This window comes from Scyliorhinus canicula, chromosome 6, assembly GCF_902713615.1.
Source record: "Scyliorhinus canicula chromosome 6, sScyCan1.1, whole genome shotgun sequence".
In the NCBI taxonomy this organism is placed as follows: Eukaryota; Metazoa; Chordata; class Chondrichthyes; order Carcharhiniformes; family Scyliorhinidae; genus Scyliorhinus; species Scyliorhinus canicula.
In genome coordinates this window covers 39792571-39814846 of record NC_052151.1, presented here as the reverse complement: position 1 = coordinate 39814846, position 22276 = coordinate 39792571, and the positions used below count along the sequence as shown (strand labels likewise).

Below are 22276 nucleotides of genomic sequence, written 5' to 3'. Positions count from 1 at the left end.
CTCTACCTGGGTCCACTCCCCCAACCTTTCCCCGTAATCCCGCATATTGATCATGGCCACCTAACCTGCACATCTTTGTAATGTGGGAGGAACCCCACGCAGACAAGGGGAGATTGTGCAAACTCCACACAGTCACCCAAGGCTGGAACTTAACTTAGGTCCTTGGAGCTGTGAGGCAGCAGTGCTAACCACTGTGTCAGAGTTAGAAGTGCAATTGTGAATAGTCACTCAAAACACAGTAAAATTTAATTTAGAAACTGTATTATAGGATTGGACACAACTTAAATGGCAATTTTTAAAAAAAATTGAAGTCGGCCTATCCTCATTTGTCAAATACGTTTGCTCATCTATTTCAGCGAACAGACGAAACAAGACAGTAGACCATCCACCTGTCCTGGCAACACAGAAATCATAAAAGAACAAAACAGAACAGGTAATTTCTTTTAGCAGAATTTCTTGCTTACGGTTTGAATACAACTTGCAACTGAAAATAGTCCCTTTGCACTGAAATGGTAAGGCATGTTATTGCTGGAGAATCAAATGTTTACCGCCTTTTAGTACTAAGAGAATTGAACACTGTTACATATAGCACAGTCAGGAACCAGAATAAAGCTTTTGCTACTGGGAGATCCTACCACAGTCATCATCTTAATCTTGCTGTGTCTCAGTTAGTAGTATTCTGAATTTGAAAGTTGTGGGTTCAAGTCTCATTCCAGAGACTTAAGCACAAGTAGGCTGACACTGTAGTGCTACATTAACGGTGGTCTTTTGGATAAAATGTTAACCTACACCCAGTCTGCTCTATCAAGTAAATGATCCTATGGCACCATTTTGAAGAAGAGCAGTTATTCCTCAATTATCTTTACTGAAACAGATTATTTGGAGCATGATCCTGCCTCCTCGTCATGCCTCTCGCAAGATTTGCAATGCTCCAAACGTCTCACAAGATTAAACAAAATATCACAAGGTATCGGGATCTGTGAGGGCGAGATCCAGATCTGCATAATTTAAAAAAAAGTTGTATCCAAAAAATACAAAATCCGGAAAAGTCAATAACGCAAAACAGTATTGAACACTCCATAACATATTAACAGTGTACATAACACTATAGCAATGTAACTCACCTGAAACACCCCATATTATACAAATACATCAACAACACCCTCAAAAATGTTTTAAAACAAAATAAAGTACCGCCTTACCCATTAACCAATAGTTACTGTATCCCGTCACCCTCCGCTACCCCTACTGACATTCTAATACTTCTTGAAAAAGTCAATGAACAACTTCCACCTCACGAAGAACCCCCTCATCCATACCTCGAATGGCGAACTTAATTCTCACCAAAGGAAGAAAATCAGTAAGGTCCCACACCCATGACCCGAAAGTTAGTGGATCCGCGGACCGCTGGTTTAGCAAAATTCTCCTCCGGACTAGCAGGGAGGCAAAAGCCACAACATCGGTCTCCTTCCCAACCAAAACACCCGTATCCTCAGGCACTCCAAAAATAGCTACCCATGGAAATGACATGACTACCATTCAAGGCAATGCATCCGTAACTCCCTAACAGAATCCCACCAGTTTTGGACAGGACTAGAACATGTGGGCATGATTCGCAGGAGACCTGGCACATTGTGCACACTGATTGGCCACTTCCGGGAAGAATCGGCTCAGCCTTACTGGCATCATATGTGCTCTGTGCACAGCTTTAAGTTGAATAAGACTAGCACACAACGCGGATGCATGAATCCTACGCGGTGCTTCTTCCCAAATCCAACCTCGCACCGTGCCTCCTTTGCTGCATTGCCACCATCGAAACTGCCTCCTTCTTGGCCAACTCGGAGTACACATTGGAGATCTTGCCCTCTCCCATATCATCCTCTGAGAGTAGCCAGTCCTGTAGACCCGAAGGTGGCAACATTGGAACCGAACCCACCTCTTTACTCAAAAAGGCCCCTATGTGGTGATATCTGAACTCATTACTGCTGGGCAATTAGTCAGCTTCAGCTTAGTTAGGTCCACAAACTTCACTCCAAAAACAGGTCCTCAAAACATTTGATCCCCAGACGGTCCCACTCCTTAAACCTGACATCCAATCTCACTGGGACAAATCTATGGTTACGACAGATCGGGGCCTTTCTAGACCTGCCCTCCAGGCCAAAATATAGCCGGCACTAATTCCACACCCTAAGAGTGGAAACTACCACTGGATTTAATGAGTGCCTACTCAGTGAGAATGGTAGAGGAGCTGAAGTCAATGCCCTTAAGGGGGCCTCTCCCTACACAAAGCCTCTGCCACCCTGCACCACACCGACCCTTGAGCTAACACCCATTTCTGGATCATGACAATATTTGCAGCCCAGTAGTAACTCTGAAAATTAGGGAGAACCAGGCCACCACCCCATCTGCTCTTGTCCAGACAAACTCTTTTAATACGGGGATCCTCCCTGCCTACACACAGCCTAGAATAAACATATTGACCTTTCTGAAAAAAGATATAGGCAGGAAGATTGGGAGAATCTGGAATACAAAAGGAACCTCGGCAGGATCACCATCTTTATTATCTGGACTCTCCTGGACAGAGATAACGGCAGTCTGTCCCATCTTTTAAACTCTTCTTTCATCCCCTCCACTAAACTTGCCAGATTTAAATTGTGAAGTTGAGCCCAGTCCCTGCGACCTGAATCCCAAGATTGTGAAAGCTCATTCTTACCAGGTGAAACAGGAGCCCACTCAAACACCCCTCCTGGCCTCTGGAGCCTATCAGAAACATCTTGCTCTTTGCTGTATTAACCTTGTATCGGAGAAGGAGCCAAACTCACTCAGAATCACCACAAACTTATCAAATGATTCCATGGGATTAGAAATGCACAACAGGAGGTCATCCGTGTACAAAGAGTGCTGGTTCTCCACTATCCCCCCACCTCCCCGCTCAATACTCCTCCACCCCAGACGTCTGAAGAGCCACTGCCAATGGCTCAATCGCAAGGGCGAAGAGCAGAAGAGAGAGTGAGCACCCCTGCCTCGTCCTGCGCTGCGTTAATGGAGATGCTTGCTTTTGGGACTTTATAGAATAGCTTAACTCCGTCCACGAAGCCCTGTACGAATCAAACCGCTCCAAAATGTCAAATAAGTACACCCATTCCAACCATAGCATAGAGCCAGGGAAGTGGGATGGAAATGGGAGGAGAAAGGAATTAGAACACTAATAGATTTATTTCTTGGGGGTCGTTTTGCAGGATTTAAGGAGCTGGGAGCAAAGTATGGGCTGGAGCAGGGGGAAATATTTAGATACATGCAGGTCCGAGACTTTGCCAGAAAGGAGATTTAGAGTTTCCCCATAGAGCCGGCTTCCACATTGCTGGAGGAGGTGCTGACGACAGTGGGGCTGGAGAAGGGGGTAGTATCGGTGGTTTACGGGGTTATTTTGGAGGAGGAGGAGAAGGTGCCAGTAGAAGGGATCAAGGCAAAGTGGGAGGAAGAATTGGGAGAGGGTATGGAGGAAGAGTTCTGGTGTGAGGTGCTCCGAAGGGTGAACGCCTCCACCTCGTGTGCGAGGTTGGGGCTGATACAGCTGAAGGTGGTATACAGAGCGCACTTTACAAGGGCGAGGATGAGTCGACTCTTTGAGGGAGTAGATGTTGTGTGTGAACGTGGGGGGGTGGGGGGGGGGGGGGGGGGGGGGGGGGGGCGCAAATCATGTTCATAGTTTTGGTCCTGTCCAAAGCTGGAGGATTACTGGAAGGAGGTGTTTAGGGTAATCTCTAAAGTGGTGCATATGAAACTGGACCCGGGCCCTCGGGAGGCCATATTCATGCTGTCGGACCAGCCGGGGTTCGAAACGGGCGCAGAGGCTAATTGTTGTAGCCTTCGCCTCTTTGATCGCCCGAAGGTGTATCATGTTAGGGTGGCGATCAACCTCTCTACCCTGTGCCCTGCGTGGTGGGGGGGACCTGCTGGAATTCTTAACGTTTGAAAAGGTCAAATTTGAACTGAGGGGAAGGATGGAGGGGTTCTACAATTCATGGGCGTTATTAATCATGCACTTTCGAGAATTGGATCACATCGAACATTAGGCGAGTTGGGGGCTGGGAGCGTTGGGGGGGAGGGGACTGTATGTGTTAATGGTGACTATGGGTGATTCCTGATTCCTTTTTGTTATTTGTTTATATTGACATGCAGGCCAGTTTATGTTAACATGTCGGTCAATGTCTGGGGTTTGGTGGGAGGATGGGATTGTTGTTATTGATATGGGGATTAACATTACATTTGTTACAGATTATGTTTACTGTTGGGTTTAAATTTGGGAGAAAATATGAAATGAAATGAAAATCGCTTATTGTCACAAGTAGGCTTCAAATGAAGTTACTGTGAAAAGCCCCTAGTCGCCACATTCCGGTGCCTGTTCGGGCAGGAGAAAAAAATAGAATTTTAAAAAATGTTTTTTAAAGTACACCCATTCCACTCGATCAAATGCCTTCTCGGCATCCATTGACACCACTACCTCCACCTCGCTTCCTCTTGCAGGTATCATTATTACGTCCAATCTGCTTCATACATTGGTCGCTAACAATCTGCCTTTATGAACCCGGTTTGGTCCTCTCAACCACATCTGGCACACATCCCTCGATATGGGTAGCCAAGATCTTAGCCAGAAGCTTTGCATCTGCATTTAAGTGAAATCGGACAATAAGATCCGCATTACTCATAATTTTTGTCCAATTTTTGGATGAGGGAAATGGAAGCCTGCGATAACGTGGAGGGAAGCACATCCCTCTCCACCGCTTCATTGTACATACGCACCATTAACGGACCCAGCCAAAGCGTTTATAAAATTCGGCTGGGAATCCACCCGGACCTTCCCTGACTGCACCAAACTCACACATCCCAACACCTCCCGCAGACCTACTGGGGCCCCCAACCCCTGTGCCCTCGCCTGATCCACTCTCGGAAACTCCAACCTATCCAAGAATCTTCGTCTCAGTTCATTCCCTAGCGTTGGTTCCGATTGGTATAGTCAGTGATAAAAGGACTCAAAAATATTATTAATCTCTGCCAGGGCCGTTGTTACCTCGTCTCTTCCCCTCCCCCGTTCCTAAGCCTACCTATTTCCCTAGCAGCTGTCTGATTCCTCAGTTGGTGAGCGAGCATCCTGCCACTCACCAACACAAATCTTCCATTCGGATCAGCAATTAACCTCTTCATTGAGAAAGGCAGTCTCTTTCTTATTAACATGGCCACCCCTCTCATCTTCGTATCAAGTCCTGAGTGGTAAACCTGACCAACCCACCCCCTTCTCAGTCTTATCTGGTCCTCCACCTTTAAATGAGTCTCCTGGAGAAACATCAAGTCCGCCCTCAGGTTGTTCAGATTGAGCAAATTTGCACGACCTTTTAACAGGTCCATGCAGGCCCCGGACATTCCAAGCTACCCCGGCCGGATACAACATTCCAAAACTCTCACCTATATTATGCAGGACCTTGTTGAATCCGGCACGGTATTTAGCTAGTTCCGTACCCCAATTGGGATGTATTCAGTTTACACTTCCCTCCCACGAGTTCTTCTTTGCCTGCCTGGTCCACCTCAGAAATGTTTGCATGTCCAGAAAACGGTGCAGTCTCACCACCATCGACCTTGGTTGCTCACCTGCCTTTGGCTTTCTCCTCAGCACTCTGTATGCTCGATCAGTCTTGGATGGTTCGGGGGGCTTCTGCAGCATCTGTGCAGCATGCTCCGGGGGTTGCGAGCCCTCCAACCCCTCTGGCAGACCCACTATTCGGATATTTTGCCGACGCTCTCGATTCTCCAACTCATCCACCTACTTTTTTGAAGCTGTCAGCCATCAGGGAAAGTTTTGCTTCCACCGGGACCAACCAGTCCTCGTGGTCGGTGACAGACTCCTCCATTTTTTAGAGCGACGCGCCGTGAGCTTTAAATGCTGCTCAACTCTGTCCACTGTTGCCTTAATCCAATCATTTGCCATTAACAGACCTTCAGACATTTCAACATTTGTTTCTGGAACTGAGCAGTTAAAAAGTCTACCAAGTGAACAGTAGACCACTGCTGACTTGGGGCCCGGCACCATCACGCCTTAATCCACGCTTTTCCAGTGCCTCACAGTCTGCTTGCAGCCGTTTTTATTTCCCCTGTTGCTTTTTGCCGCGCGCATTCCGGATCCTACGCAAACAATTCCCGATACATTACTGGAAGGAGGTTTTTAGGGTAATCTCTAAAGTGGTGCGCGTGAAACTGGAACCGGGCCCTTGGGAAGCCATATTTGGGGTGTCGGACCGGCCGGGGTGGTAAACGGGTGCGGAGGCGGATTTTGTAGCCTTCGCCTTGTTGATCGCACAAAGGCGGATCCTGTTGAGGTGGAGATCAACCTTTCCACCCTTGCCCTGGCGTGGCGGGGGGACCTGCTGGAATTCTTGATGCTTGAAAAGGTCAAATTTGAACTGAGGGGAAGGATGGAGTGGTTCTACAATTCATGGCCGTTATTCATGCACTTTCAAGAATTGGATTACATCGAACATTAGGGGGGGGGGCTGGCAGGGTTGGGGGGGGGGGGGGAGGGGGACTGTATGTGTTAATGGTGACTCTGGGTGATTCCTGGTTCCTTTTTGTCATTTGTTTGTGTTAACATGCGGGCTAATGTCTGGGGTTTGGTGGGAGGATGGGATCGTTGTTATTGATATGGGGATTGACATTACATTCATTACTGATTATTGTTGGGTGTAAATTTGGGAGTAAATGTGAAAAAGGAGAATAAAAATATTAAAAATAAAGAATTTCCGATACTTTGACCAGCAAGAATCGGGATGTTGAGACCACATTCAAAGGTCCGACCGAGATTTATAGAACATAGAACATAGAGCATACAGTGCAGCAGGAGGCCATTCGGCCCATCGAGTCTGCACCGACCCACTTAAGCCCTCATATCCACCCTATCCCTGTAACCCAATAACCCCTCCTAACCTTTTTGGTCACTAAGGGCAATTTAGCATGGCCAATCCACCTAACCTGCACGTCTTTGGACTGTGGGAGGAAACCGGAGGAAACCCACGCAGACACGGGGAGAACATGCAAACTCCACACAGACAGTGACCCAGCGGGGAATCGAACCTGGGACCCTGGCGCTGTCAAGCCACCATGCTGTCCAGTTGTGCTACTGTGCTGCCCAAGGTTTTCCCGCGCAGGAGCTACTGACTACACAGCCATTTAGCTCATGGCCGCCACTGGAGGTCTGCATAATTTGAATATGCATTTTTTTTTCATAGAATGTACAGTGCAGAAGGAGGCCATTCGGCACCCTACCCAAGGCCACACCTCCACCTATCCCCATAATCCAGTAACCCCACCCAACACTAAGGGTAATTTTGGACACTAAGGGCAATTTAGCATGGCCAATCCACCTAACCTGCACATCTTTCGACTGTGGGAGGAAACCGGAGCACCCGGAGGAAACCCATGCACACACGGGGAGAATGTGCAGACTCCGCACAGACAGTGACCCAAGCCGGAATCGAACCTGGAACCCTGGAGCTGTGATGCAATTGTGCTATCCACAATGCTACCGTGCTGCGGGATTCTTCCTGCACCCAGGAGCTAACGGCTGCGCCTGGGAGACCTCGCCAGCATGCCATTTAGTACTGGATTTCACAAACATAGACCAGTTGTCATGGCACCTTGGGGGGGGGGGGGGGGGGGGGGGAAACAGAGCTGGTGACACCCTGGCACTGCTGCCTAGACACTTGGGTAAAGCTGCCCAAGCACCTTTGAAGAGCTGCCCGGGCACTACCAGAGTTTGGGCCTTACCGGGTGGGGTGGGTGGTTTGGGGGGGTGGGGTTGGGGGAGGCGGGGGGGGGAGGAGAAAGAGAGATCCAAGCAGCCAGACAGGCTGTTTATCAAAACTTCATAATCAGAACAGAGATCAAATTAAAAACTCTCTTCATTGTCACTACTATTAAGTTCGGACTCCTCTTTCTTACGGTCACCTTCAGTTTTAGATTTTTCAGAACCTTGTTCTGTACTAGATTTAATGTGGAGGTTGTGCAAAATGGCACCCTGGCCACATTCGGGGATAACCACCTGGGAACCCCACAGGAAGATGCCATCCCCTACGCTGAGTTTCACTCCCTTTCTGGTAAAAGCCCTCAGGTCCTCCAGGAGGGCACAGTGCTCGGCCCTATACAGCACATTGTGGCGGATCCTGGCCAGCAGCAGGTCCGTCTGGGAGCAAGCCTTTATTTGGGCCACCGTTTCTGGCAGTAAGTCATACGCCTCCGGAAGGAGAGACCAACACTGAATGCGGGCAGACGCCACCTGGGGAATTGCCTTGTCCTCTTTGAATAAATCCAAAAGCAGTTTATGGTTGATATAAGCCATGAACGCATGGCCGTAGACATACTGATGGAATCATCGAACGCCGAACCCCAATGCTAACCTCTCCTTTTCTATTTGGGCAAAATTCCCTTCTGCCACCACCAATGTAGGGCCACTCAGTACCATCATCCAACCTGTGTGCCATAACGGCCCTGGCCCCGACCCCGTAGGGCAAAGTGTGACACGTGAGCACCAAGAACTTCAACTGGTTAAAGTCCGTCAGCATGTGGGAAGACGACAGCCGCCACTTTACTTTGGCAAATGCCCCCTGTTTTGGCCCCAGGTGCAGCGGGGCTGCAGGTGGACCCCGGCTGCCTAGAACCGATGCAGCACATCCTCCAGGTTCTTTTAGATGTTCTTGGTCAGAGGAACCAGTGATTAGCATATCGTCCAGGTAAATTGTCACTTGTGGCAATCCTCGAGTATATTTTCCATCACCCTCTGGAATATGGCACATGCCGATGACGCCCTGAACATCAGCCTGGTAAAATCGTACAACCCCCTTTGCTTGTTGATTGTTACGTACTTTCAGGAGGATGGTCTCGAGTTTCTCCGATAATGCCGGCCCAAACTCGCAAAACCCGGCAGATTTGTGCAACCAGCCCAGGAATTCCGTTATAGGTTCATCCTAGCATTGTGAAGCTGTGTGGAAACAAAAACAGCGAATGGCAAGTGGCGGTTTTTGGCCGAAATGGTCGTCAACCAGCGTAACGAACTCCGCGAACTCGCGGTTGTCAGGCGAGTCAGAAAAAGTTAAAGTTTTGATAATGCCGTATGTCTGCGCACCGAAAACTGCAAGGAGAGTCACCATCTGTCGTCCCCGACTATGTTGTTTTTCCGTTCTCTGTACTGGGTCCAATCCCCAGTCGTGGCATCGAACACTTCAAGCTTTCCGATTAGTGGCACCTCTGTCGACTGAGTAGAGGTCCCCTGAGGCCTAATTGAGGTGGACCCGTTCTGGAGGAAATGGTGCCTCCTGCAGCTCCACTTGACCCTTGTCGCCAGTGTAAAGTCTCAGGCAAGGGACCATTCGGAAGCAATGTCTGTAGCAAACATTTGGTTTTATTCGGGTTACTCTACGCTCCTCCTACTCCCCAAAGGGTCTCCCACACCCAGCCCTCACCTGGGCTGTGGTATTTATATCCAGTAGTCCTTTGAACTGAGGGGTCAATCATATTCAGGTGAGGCTGCAGGAACTCTGGTGTTGCAGATCCCTGGGCCTCCTATAGGGTTATAACACTATCCATTACTAATACCTCAGCTTTCATTGAGCATTCTGGAGGGAAAACCAAATCCTTCTCTAGTAAGATAATTTGAGTAGCCCTGTGCCCCTGAAGATTGATATGGATTTGGCTATATAAATTGAGGAAAATGGGGTGACCTTCCCCTTTGAGAGAAACCCATCATATCTCTAATCTACCTCATTCCCCATACCTGCTCCCACGTTACCTCGGGGGGGCCCCCAAGTCCAGTTAGCCATGTTGTGTTCTCCACTTTTGTTCCCTTTTCAGAATCATCCCTATCGACCCCCACAAGTCCCAGGGGTTTTCTTGGCAACTCCCAACATGCTGAATGAATGTGTCCCACTTTGTTACTATGGTAACATCTAGGCTTTTCAGTCTCACCATCTCCCTCCGTACCTTCCTTCCTGGTCTGAGGAGGAGATCTTGGCGCATTCCCAGCAATCCATTGGCTACTGCCTTCCTTTCAGTCGCCTACTTCTATCCTTATCAAAATTATTATTTAAAAAAAATAAATTTAGAGTACCCAATTATTTTTTCCAATTAAGGGACAATTTAGCGTGGCCAATCCACCTACCCTGCACATCTTTAGGGTGTGGGCCGAAACCCACACAAATACGGGGAGAATGTGCAAACTCCACACAGTGACCCAGAGCCGGGATCGAACCCGGGACCTCGGCGCGTAAGGCAGCAGTGCTAACCACTGCACCACCGTGCCGTCCCTTTTCAAAATTATGGGGGTGATGGAACAAAGGGTTGAATTTATGGTCCAGCTCCGATTCATCAGCCGTAATTGCTGCCTGTCTAGCAGTTGTCACCCTCTGGTGTTCAACGTGTGTTGTTATCATAGAAGGTAGAGAATTTTTAAATTCCTCCAAGAGAATACCCTCTCTGAGCCTCATTGGTAGTTTCAACTCCAAGGTGCAGAGAAACTCCCAAGGCCAAAAAAAACGGCAAAGTGCCATGGAGTAGTGAGGTGTTACTCGGCACCGCAGACAACGAGAAACTCCCCGTGAAACGTGCCCAAAACCGGACATAGATTTTTTTTCCATTTGAATCACGCTTGTGGTCTACATCACATTGCTGTTTGTGAGATCTTGCAGAGTCCAAATTTGGTGGATGTGTTTCTTGCAACACAGCTCAAAAGTAATTGGATGTAACTTCAGGACGTCTTGAAGTTATGAAATGTGCTTTATTTCTTTTCTTCTTTCCTTCATTTCTTTCTCCATCTATTTCTTTTTCTTTTGAATAGGATCCTTATAGCTATGTAGAACATACATGCAGAAGAAGGCCATTCGGCCCATCGAGTCTGCACCGGCCCACTTAAGCCCTCACTTCCACCCTATCCCTGTGTAGCCCAATGACCCCTCCTAACCTTTTTGGTCACTGAGGGCAATTTATCATGGCCAATCCACCTAACCTGCACATCTTTGGACTGTGGGAGGAAACCCACACAGACACGGGGAGAACGTGCAGACTCCGCACAGACAGTGACCCAGCGGGGAATTGAACCTGGGACCCTGGTGCTGTGAAGCCACAGTGCTATCCACTTCTGCTACCATGCTGAAGGATAGAGACCTTGGGAGCGAAATGGCATTTGCAGTGTGCGCTCACGTTTCAGACATGTGTTCTGGATGCCACCTTGATAAAGGGCTTAGCATGTGCACATTTAATGTCCACCAGAGGTGAAGCATATTATGACTTTAACACTTTTTTGGGTTCTTCTATCATTGCTTCAAATTTCAAGAGTATACAGAGAGTAGTATTGCAGGCGCTGAAATATGTTTCGCAAACCTCAAGTTTCCTGCACAAACCAGTTGCTCACAGATATAGGCTAGTCTTGCTCTTACAATTGGTTGGGAGAATTTAATGCAGATATGTGCAAAGTGAATAACTTGGTAGCAAGATTGCAGACAGACTAAGTACAATAAAGATTTCAATTCTAAAGTGGGTGTAGGAGCAGTGGAACCCTGAATATGTCAGGGCAAGTTGAGAGAACTCATGCACATCCTAGGCTTTATCAATAGGGGCATAGAGTACAAAAGCAAGGAAGTTATGTTAAATAAAATTGGAACATGCTGGAAAAACGCAGCAGGTCCTGCAGCATCTGTGGAGATAGAAACAGTTCACATTTCATGTCCAATATGACTCTTTGAAAGTTATGTTAAACATGTATAAAACGCTCATTTGGCCCCCGCTGAAGTATTGTGTACTGTTCTGGGCACCACATTTTAGGAAGGATGTGAAAGCAATAATATAATACAATATAATAATATTTATTGTCACAAGTAGGCTTACATTAACACTGCAATGAAGTTACTGTGAAAATCCCCCAGTCGCCACATTACGGCACCTGTTCGGGTACACAGAGGGAGAATTCAGAACGTCCAGTTCACCTAACAGCACGTCTTTCGGAACTTGTGGGAGGAAACCCGGAGGAAACCCATGCAGACACAGAGAACATGAAGACTCCACACAGACAGTGACCCAAGCCAGGAATCGAACCTGGGACCCTGTAGCTGTGAAGCAACAATACCAACCACTGTGATACCGTGCTGCCATTAGAGATGGTGCAGAAAAATTTGCGAGAATGTTCCATTGAAGAGGAACTTCCGTTGCACAGATTGGAAAAGTTGGGACTGTTCTTCTTGCAGAAAAGAAAATGGAGAGGAGATTTGGTCGAGGTATTCAAAATCACAAGGGGTCCGGACAGAGTATATCAGGAAGAAGTCATAGAGTATCATAGGTGGAGGCCATTCAGCCCATCGAGTCTGCACCAGCTCTTGGAAAGAGCACCCCACATAAGCACACGCTTCCACCCTATCCCAGTAACCCAGTAACTCCACCTCACCTTTTTTGGACACTGAGGGCAGTTTATCATGGTCAATTCACTTAACCCACATATCTTTGGACTGTGGGAGGAAACCGGAGCACCTGGAGGAAACCCACGCAGACACGGGGAGAACGTGCAGACTCTGCACAGAAAGTGACCTAAGCTGGGAATCGAACCTGGCACCCTTGAGCTGTGAAGCAACAGTACTAGTGTTCCATTGGTAGAAGAACCAAGAACCAGTGGGTTCAGATTTAAGATAATTAGCAAAAGAAGCAATGGTGACATGAGGAAAAGCCTTTTTATGCGGGGGTGGTTAGGATCTGGAATGCACTTCCTGAGGGTGTGGAGGCATGTTCAATTGAGGCCTTAAAAAGGAAATTGGATTATTATTCGGAAAGGAAGAAGGCCCAGGATGTCAATGTCTTACCAATCACATTGTTAAGGGATACTGGTGACGGATATTTGAACACAAATAAGGGATAGCTGGAACACTGGGTGAGTGTGAGGAACGTCGGTGCAGATAAAACTCAATAAACCCACCCGCAAGGAAAAGCTCTGTGACTTAGTTTGGACTCCACCAACCAGCATGGACCCTATTAACACAAGACTTTGGGGAGAAGGAGGGGTGATGACATAAGGAGAATTGCTGAGAGCCAGCTCAGACACGATAGGCCAAATGGTCTCATTCTGTGCTACAATCATTCTATGATTCCATGACCAGAGACCATGCAGTGAGGAAAAGGAAGGAAGACTAAAACATTTCTGTCCATAATCTAATGCCTTTTAGGGAAGGAAATCTGTCACCCTTACCTGGTCTGGCCTACAAGCGATTCCAGACCCACAGCAATGTGATTGACTCTGAACTGCCCTCTGAAAAGGCCAAAGAAGCTACTCAGTTCAAGGGCAACAAATGCCGGCATCCGAACTTATTTTGGATCCTCTTCCCATTCCTTCCTTGAGAGGAAGTGCTTAGTCTCCAATCCACGTTTCCCAAATAATAATTCCCTTTTTTTGAGTAAGGGAAGTAAGCAAAGTGAAAATTTAACATTTTCAATAAAAAGTACAATGTAATTTTGTCCAAATATTTACCAAAAGTCAGGGCGGCACAGTGGCACAGTGGTTAGCGCTGCTGCCTCACAGCTCCAGGGACCCGGGTTCAATTCCAGCCACCGCGGTGACTGTCTGTGTGGTATTGGATCTTTCTCCCTTGTCTGCGTGGGTTTCTTCCAGATGCTCTGGTTTCTTCCCACTGTCCAAAAATGTGCGGGGGATTGGTCATGCTAAATTGCCCAAAAGGTTGGGTGGGGTTACTGGGTTATGGAGACAGGGTGAAGGCATTGGGCTTAAGTAGGTTGCTCTTTCCAAGGGCTGGGCTGGGCTGAATGGCCTTCTGCACTGTAAATCCTATGATTTAAACATCCATAATAATTTCCTAAGATTAATGATTTTGAGAAATTCAAAAATGTTTTGAAATATTCCAGGTTTAATAAATAAGACCAATGACATGATGTTTGTAAATAGTGTGGTTAATGAGTAACGGATAAAGAGACTAAAATTTTACAAATAATTTGTACTATTTTAGATGAGCAATATGAAAGATAACAAAACCACATCAAAGGACTTGCGCTTTGAAAGGTTTAAGACTGACCTGAATCACTTGGAATACCTTTGGTCAATCCTGTTAAAGGATGTGTTTTTTTCCCCATTCATTGGAGTTTTCATATAATTATTGTGAAATTCATAAAAATAGCTGCAAGCAAAAGAACTGATTGTTTTATGGTGACTCCTCCCATCAGCATTCTCAAAAAGGAAATTGGTATGACCAGGCTAATTGTAAAATCCTGTGAGAGCGTCATCGTCTCAATTTTATGTACAGAAAATTCAAGGTTTCCTTGGTAATATTGGTAATTACTTGAAATCCCTTCTTAATAGGGAATTGATGTTTTCTTCCAGGGATTTTGAATTAATATTACAGAAATTTAAATATATACTTTTTTGAAATGTTAATATAAAATGACATGTGTTTTCCACTCTTTGGTTTCCCTCTTTAATAAGCTTAGGTCTGACGTATCAGAATAAGGTACTTAAATACATGCTACAAAGATATGTAAATAGTCCTGAGTGCAGCTTGAATTGTTATTGTTGCTAAGGCTGCAAGAATGAATTGCTAAAAAAAACAACCAATCAACTGGACCTGCTTACCAAACACTGTTTCCTGAAGCAGTCATAACCACTGTTATACTGAAACGTACAACCCAGCAGTGGTTTGTGCTATTAAATGCCATTTATATTTGACTGTTATCTTTCTGCCATGTGATAGATTTCTCACTTTATTTTGGGTTTAAAAACAAACTGCTGTGACAAGAATTGTCTGCAAAATCCATTTTTTAAAAAATGCACCATTTTGTTGCTTTTTACTGCTTTTGTGAAGTACAGATTTTACTGATGTTAAACTCTCCGAATCAGGACCGGGATTCTCCCCTACCCGGTGGAGCGGGGGGTCCTAGTGTAGCGGAGTGGCGCCAACCACTCCGGCGTCGGGCCTCCCCGGATTCTGCACCTTTAGAGGCTAGGCCCGCGCCGGAATGGTTTCCGCTCCGCCGGCCGGCGCCAAAACTGGTTCCAAAGATGCCGTCCGGCGTCGGGGATGGCCGAAAGGCCTTCGCCAGTCCGCACATGCGCTGGTGCGTCAGCGACCACTGACATCACCACCGGTGCATGCGCGGTGGAGGGGGTCTCTTCCGCCTCCGCCATGGTGGAGGCCGTGGCGGCGGCGGAAGAAAAAGAGTGCCCCCACGGCACTGGCCCGCCCGCCGATTGGTGGGGCTCGATCGCGGGCCAGGCCACCGTGGGGCACCCCCCAGGGTCCGATTGCCCCGCGCCGCCAATCCCGCCGGCACCAGAGGTGCTCCAATTCCTGCCGGCGGGAGAGGCCTGTCCGCGGCGGGACTTTGGCCCATCGCGGACCGGAGAAACGCCGCAGGGGGGCATGCCGAACGGCGGGGCGTGATTCCCAGGTGGCGGAGAATTCCGGCCACGGTGGGGCGGGATTTACGGCGGCCCCGGGCAATTCCCCGACCCTGCGGGGCATCGGAGAATTCCGCCCCAGATCTATGGCCCATATCTTGGACACTGCTGATGTGCATTATCTGTTTTCTGTCTTTACAACTATTAAGTGCTGCCTAAATGTTTTCACATCCAAGACCTGACATGATAGGTGTCTGAACACTCTTGTGTGCCACTCCCTAAAATCCATGACTTGTGGTAAGGGTTGTCTTTTGTTCAGAAGCAAAGTGCTCTGATATTCGGTGTAGTTTCGTTGGGGTGCCTGTTAAAACGGTAAGGTTAACTTACACCAAACAGTGTGTCACAGAGGACCACAGCACAGAAAAGGCCCTTCGGCCCATCGTGTCTGTGCCAGTCAAAAGCATCACTAACTATTCTAATGCCATTTCCCAGCACTTGGCCCACAGCCTTGTATGCCTTGGCATTGCAAGTGCACATCTTTTTTCCTCGTATCCCCTCTAAACCTCCTGCCACTTACTGTAAATCTATTCTCCCTGGTCATTGATCCCTCCACCAAGAGGAAAGGTTTGTTCCTGTCTACCCTACCTATGCCCCTCATAATTTTATACATCTCAATCATGTCCCTGCTCAGTCCCCTCTGCTCCAAGGGAAACAACTGCAGTCTATCCAATCTCTCTTCATAACTAAAACTCTCCAGCCCAGACGATACCCTGGTAAATCTCCAGGGCAATCACATCCCTCCTATAATGTGGATTTCAGAACGACACACAAATCTCTAGTTGTGGCCGAACCAATGTTTTACACAATTCCAGCATAACCCCCTTGCTCTTAAAATCTATGCCTTGGCTAATAAAGGCAAATATACCATATACCTTCTTAAACACTGTATCCACCTACTCTGCGACCTTAAGGGACCGATGTACATGCACACCAAGGTCCCTCGGATCCTCAGTGCTTCCAAGGGTTCGGCCGTTTATCATGTATACCCGTGCCTTGTTAACAATTATGAGAATTGTGTTATTAATATTCAAGGATACAAAATGTTTAGAAAATGTAGGGGAGAAAAAAGGGAAGTAGGATAGCAGTACTGATTAAGGATGACATTGTCATATTGAGACAACAAAGAACAAAGAAAAGTACAGCACAGGAACAGGCCCGTTGGCCCTCCAAGCCTGCGCCAACCATAAACAGAGGATATCATTGAGGGGGCAAGACAGAATGCTATTCGGGGTCTTCTATAGGCCTCCAAATAGCAAGAGATAGAGGTGCAAATATGCAGACAAAGCACATAAATGTTCAAGAGTGGTATAGAGTGGGGGACTTGAATTACTTAAATATTGATTGGGATACTGTTAGAATAAAAGGAAAGGGGATGGGGAATTATGAACATGAGAACTTCCTTGACTAGTATGTTCTCGGTCCAACTAGAAAGGAGATATTGCAGGATCTGATGCTGGGGAATGAAATGGGTCAAGTGGACCAAATGTGGAACAGTTCAGTGAGATTAGATTAGATTGACAAAGATAGCTTGGAAGTTGAGTTCATGGAGCACTTCTAGGACAGTTTCTTAGAGCATCACAGTCTAGAGCCAAGCAGAGAGCAGGCTGTTGCAATGACACAGGATTAATTAATGATCTTATAGTAAAAGAATCCCTAGGTAACAGCGATCATAACATTGAATTTAGCATTCAGCATGAGGGAGAGAAGAGTGCATTCAGCTTGGAGAGAAGAGCTAGTGTTTTAAACTTAAATAAAGGCAATTATAAGGATATGAAGACAGAGCTGGTGAAAGTGAATTCGGAAATTATGTTTGGGGATATGATACTGGAGGTGCAGTATAAGATATTTGAGGTGATATTTCATAAACACTCAACAAAGATACTTTCATGTGAGAAGCAAAGACTCTAGGAGCAGGATGCATCATTCATGGCTAACCAAGAAAGTGAAAGATAATATCAAATTGAAAGAAAAAGTAAAGATGTGTGGTGAATCAGAAGATTGGACAGAATATAAAAAAGAGCAAAGAATGAATAAAGAATAATAATGTAGGAGAAATTGTAATTTGAGAGAAAGCTATCTAGAAATATTAAAACAGGTAGTAAGAGACCCTACAGGTATTTAAAAAATGGAAAAGAGTAGCAAAAGTGATTGTTAGTCCTCTAGAGAGCGAGCCTGAGGAATTAATAATGTGAACTGAGGAAATGGCGGATACATTGAAAGAGGTGACAGCACAGTGGTATACAGTCAGGAGGGAATTGCCCTGAGAGCCCTCAGTATCAACTCTGGACCCCATAAAGTCTCATTACACCAGGTCAAACATTGGCAAGGAAATCTCCTCCTTATTATCATGTATTGTCCCCCTCAAGAGATGTAGCAATAGTCCTCCATGTTGAACAACACTTGGAGGAAGCAGTGAGGATGGCACAGGTGCAGAATGTACTCTGGGTGTGGAACATCAATGTTCACCATCAAGAGTAGCTCAGTAGTACCACTACTGACTGAGCTTGCCAGATCCTAAAGGACAGGTGGTGAAGAAATGAACAAGAGGGAAAAACATACTTGACCTCACCCTCATTAACCTGACTGCCGCAGATGCATCTGTCTATGACAGTATTGGTATGAGTGACCACTGCATAGTCCTTGTGGAGACAAAGTGCCGTCTTCACATTGAAGATACCCTACATCATAATATGTGGCACTAACAGCGGGCTAAATGGGATAAATTTCCTTAGTTTCCTGAGAAAGTATAGGTGCTGTTGTGCTTTCTTGGTCATAGCATCAACGTGGGTGGACCAGGACAGATTGTTGATGATGTGCACACCTAGGAATTTGAAGCTGTCAACCATCTCACCTCGGCCCCGTTGATGCAGATAGGGATGTGTGCGATACTTTGCTTCCTGATGTCAATGACCAGCTCTTTAGTTTTGCTGACATTGAGGGAGAGATTGTTGTCGTTACACCACCCCACTAGGGTCTCCTTTTCTCTCCTGTATTCTGACTCATCATTGTTCGAGATCCGACCCACCACGGTCATGTCATCAGCAAACTTGTAGATGGAATTGGAGCCAAGTTTTGCCACGCAGTTGTGTGTGTATAGGGAGTATAGTAGGGGACTAAGCACACAGCCTAGTGGGACCCCGGTTTTGAGGACTATCGTGGTGGAGGTGTTGTTGTTTATTCTTACTGATTATGGTCTGTGGGTCAGAAAGTTGAGGATCCAATTGCAGAGTGAGAAGCCATGTCCGAGGTTTTGGAGCTTTGATATGAGCTTGGCTGGGGTTATGGTGTTGAAGGCCGAGCTGTAGTCAATAATTAGTATCTGATGTAGGAGTCCTTGTTGTCGAGATGCTCCAGGGGTGAGTGTAGGGCCAGGGAGATGACGTCTGCTGTGGACTAGTTGCGGCAGTATGCGAATTGCAGTGGATCTAGGCATTCTGGGAGTATGGAGTTGATGTGCCTCATGACCAACCTCTCGAAGCACTTTGTTACTATCGATGTCAAGGCCACCAGACAATAGTTGTTGAGGCACATTGCCTGGTTCTTTGGTTCTGGTATGTTGGTGGTCTTCTTGAAGCATGGGGGGACCTCGGAACGGAGTAGGGGAGGTTGAAGATGTCTGCGAATACATCTGCCAGCTGATCCGCGCAGAATCTGAGTGCACGACCAGGGACCCCGTCAAGACCCGTCGCCTTATGAGGGTTCGCTTTCAAGAAGGCCAATCTGACTTCAGAAGCTGTGACGATAGGTATGGGTGTGTCCGGGGTTGCTGGGAAAGTCAACTGCGGTTTAAATGTTTCCTGCTTGTCCCAAGCATAGAATACATTGAGTTCATCGGGGAGAGGTGCGCTGCTGCTGGAGATGCAGCCAGGCTTTGCTTTGTAGCCCGTTATGTTGTTTAAGCCTTGCCACAACCAACGAGAGTCTGTGATGCTAGTCTGTGACATCATCTTGACATCCCTGGTGACTTTGTGGAGGTCGTACTTGGATTTCTTTTATAGGTCAGGGTCGCCTGACTTTAACGCCTCAGACCTCGCCTTCAGTGGGGAGTCAATCTCCTGATTAACCCACGGTTTCCAGTTGGGGAATGTACGTGCTACTTTCTTTGGCATGTCGGCGCCTATACATTTGCTGATAAAGTCTGTGATGGTGGTGGTATACTTGTTTTGTTCTTAAATATGGACCAGTCCACTGACTCCAAGCAGTCACCTGGAGCTCTTCTGTTGCCTCGGAGCAGCACTGCACGACCTTCTTAACTGGATTCTCTTGCTTACGTTTCTGCCTTTATGCCGAGAGAAAGAGCACCTGACCATTTTTCCGCAGTGCGGTTGGAAAAGAGCACCTGACCATTTTTCCGCAGTGCGGTTGGAAGATGGATGGTTAGGCGCCCTTGATGTTTTGGTGGTATTTTGGCAGTACACTCTTGAGGTTGACCTTGTTGAAGTCCCCGGTCACGATGAACAAGGCATTTGCGTGTTCTGTTCTCTGTCAAGTCATCTGGTATGAGGGTTTAATAGTGCTCCCATGACTTTACCACCTCATGCTCTTCAAGGTGGTAGAGGTCTCTGGTTTGGAACGTGCTGTTGAAAGAGCCTTGGTGATGGCAGCTAAAATGGAGTTGGATGTCACTTCTGAATAAACTGAAACCTGTGACATTCCTACTCTCTCCTGGTATACCGTTAATAGCATTGCAATGATCCAGATTCTGTCAAATTAGATTGATCGCATGCTTGCTATTAGCTTATGAATTTGTAGAAACCTTCGCATAAAGATTCTGTGAATGTTGACCAATGAGGCTGTTAGAAAACGATACTAACATTTGAAACGGTCATGGTCATTATCGCCAAACAAAGTTGTTAAAAGAAATGGGGAGTAGACTTCCGCTTGTGACCATGGAGTGATTGGTCACATAAAGGGTTGTTCCTGTTCAAAGTCACAGAAAAGGGCTCTTTTTACCCAGATCCGGGTGGAATTTTGATGAAAAGGCGTAGGTGAATATTAGAGGATTGGTTTACCCCTGGAATGGTATGTCTTCTGATCACCGGACCCGGCAGAAAACAGTGAGAGGTTTGGCTGGAAAGTTGAAACAGTCTTGTGCTTCACAGATAGTCTCTTCCAGCATGCAGACGGGGAAGGGGAAAGCTGTAAGGCCCCAGAGCCAGGAACTGATGACTTTTATCAAGGAGGAATTCCATAAACAGAGGAAAGAAATGCAAGAGGATCATGCAAAGGCCACTGCAGAAGTTGTGGCACCCCTGAAGAGTACTTTGGAGCGGATGGAGAGGTGTTTAGAGGTGCAGGGGTTGCAGATTCGCGAGATTGAAGGAGTGATCTCGGACCACAGCGAGCGTGTGGTAGCTCAGGTTTGGGGGGCTCTACCCGGCAAAATTATGAGTGACGTTCGGAGGCCGTGAGTATTATTTCGAGACCCCAGAAGCGGCCGAAGACTTCATTAAGGAGCATAAGCTGGGGGAGAACTGAGTGGACAATGCTTGGGAACCGGGTGCTGGCACTTTGTAATGGCCGGGAGCATGTTTGAAGTTGGTGTAGGGATTGGGGGATTTTCACCTTTTTTTGTTTGGGAAGGGGAGGGGGGGGGGGGGGGGGGGGTTCTGTTCAATGTTGAGATTGTAAGGAGTTGTAGGGGTGAAAAGTTTATGTGGGGATGGGTGTTTCCATCCCCCCTCCTGTTTTGTGGGACTGTTTGTGTTTAACATCTGTTTGTTTGCTTTTGGAGAAGGCTACCTGGAGTTCAGGAGAAGTCCTTGTTTGGATGGGGGAGGGTAAGGCCAGCAGGAGGCCATCTTCTTGGAGCTGAGGAGTTGGGGGGGGGAGGGACGTCATTAGGATGTGCCTTTGGGCAGGGGCAGCCGCGCAAGTGAACAGAAGTGAGGTGGTGGGGGAGAAGGCCAAGAGGGATGGCCAGGGGGAGGGGGAACAGGGGAAGTGGGGAGGGGGGGGAAGAAGGGGAAAAGTGGGGGGGGGGGTTTCTGCGATGTGGCAGGGGGTGAGAGATGACGTGGTCAAGGGCGAAGAAAGGGGCCATCTAGGATGGGCTAGGTACAGAGTGGAATTAAAGGGGCAGGAGTTAAGTGGGGAAGATGACGGATGGTCGAGGCGATTGGAGGCGCAAGCCTCCGGTAAGGTTGGTAACGTGGAACGTCCGGTGACTGAATGGGACCGTTAAAAGGTCGTGAGTGTTCGCGCACCTCAGGAGCTTGAAAGCGGGGGTTGTCTTTTTGCAGGAGACACACCTCCGTGTGAAGGAGCAGGTTAGGTTAAGGAAGGGGTGGGTTGGGCAGGTTTTTCACTCGGGGTTTGATTTGAAATCGAGGGGTGCGGCGATTTTATTGAGCAAAAAGATGGAATTCGTAAGTGCGAAGGAGGTGAGGGATCCAGGTGGGAGATATGTGATTGTGAGTGGGGTATTGGAAGGGACATTGGTAGCGTTGGTAAATGTGTATGCCCCAAATTGGGATGATGTGGGTTTTATGAGGGGGTTGCTGGCATCAATCCCGGATTTGGCCACGTACCAGTTGATCTTGGGAGGAGATTTTAACTGTGTCCTGGAGCCGAGGGTGGATAGATCAAGCCCCAGGTCTATGGGTAGGGTACGAATGGCAAGGGAACGGTGGGGGGGTTTATGGAGAGACTGGGTATGGTGGATCGATGGCGCTTTCAGAGCCTAGGGGGAAGGGAGTATTCCTTCTTTTCACACGTTTTTCGAGGATTGATTAGTTGTAGTGAGTCAGGAGATTTTGGTTGGGGTGGAGGGGGCAGAGAATGCGGGGATAG

At 47.4% G+C, this 22276-nt stretch overlaps 1 protein-coding gene across 4 annotated transcripts in view; it reads left to right on the top strand.

Moving 5' to 3' along the window:
- Positions 1–22276, top strand: part of armc2 (armadillo repeat containing 2) — a 253785-nt gene that overhangs the window by 95840 nt on the left and 135669 nt on the right. For all 4 annotated transcript variants that reach the window (XM_038799209.1, XM_038799210.1, XM_038799207.1 and 1 more), the window contains one exon: positions 357–433. In XM_038799209.1, the coding sequence (XP_038655137.1) occupies positions 357–433 (77 nt within the window). The remainder of the gene's footprint in view (positions 1–356; positions 434–22276) is intronic.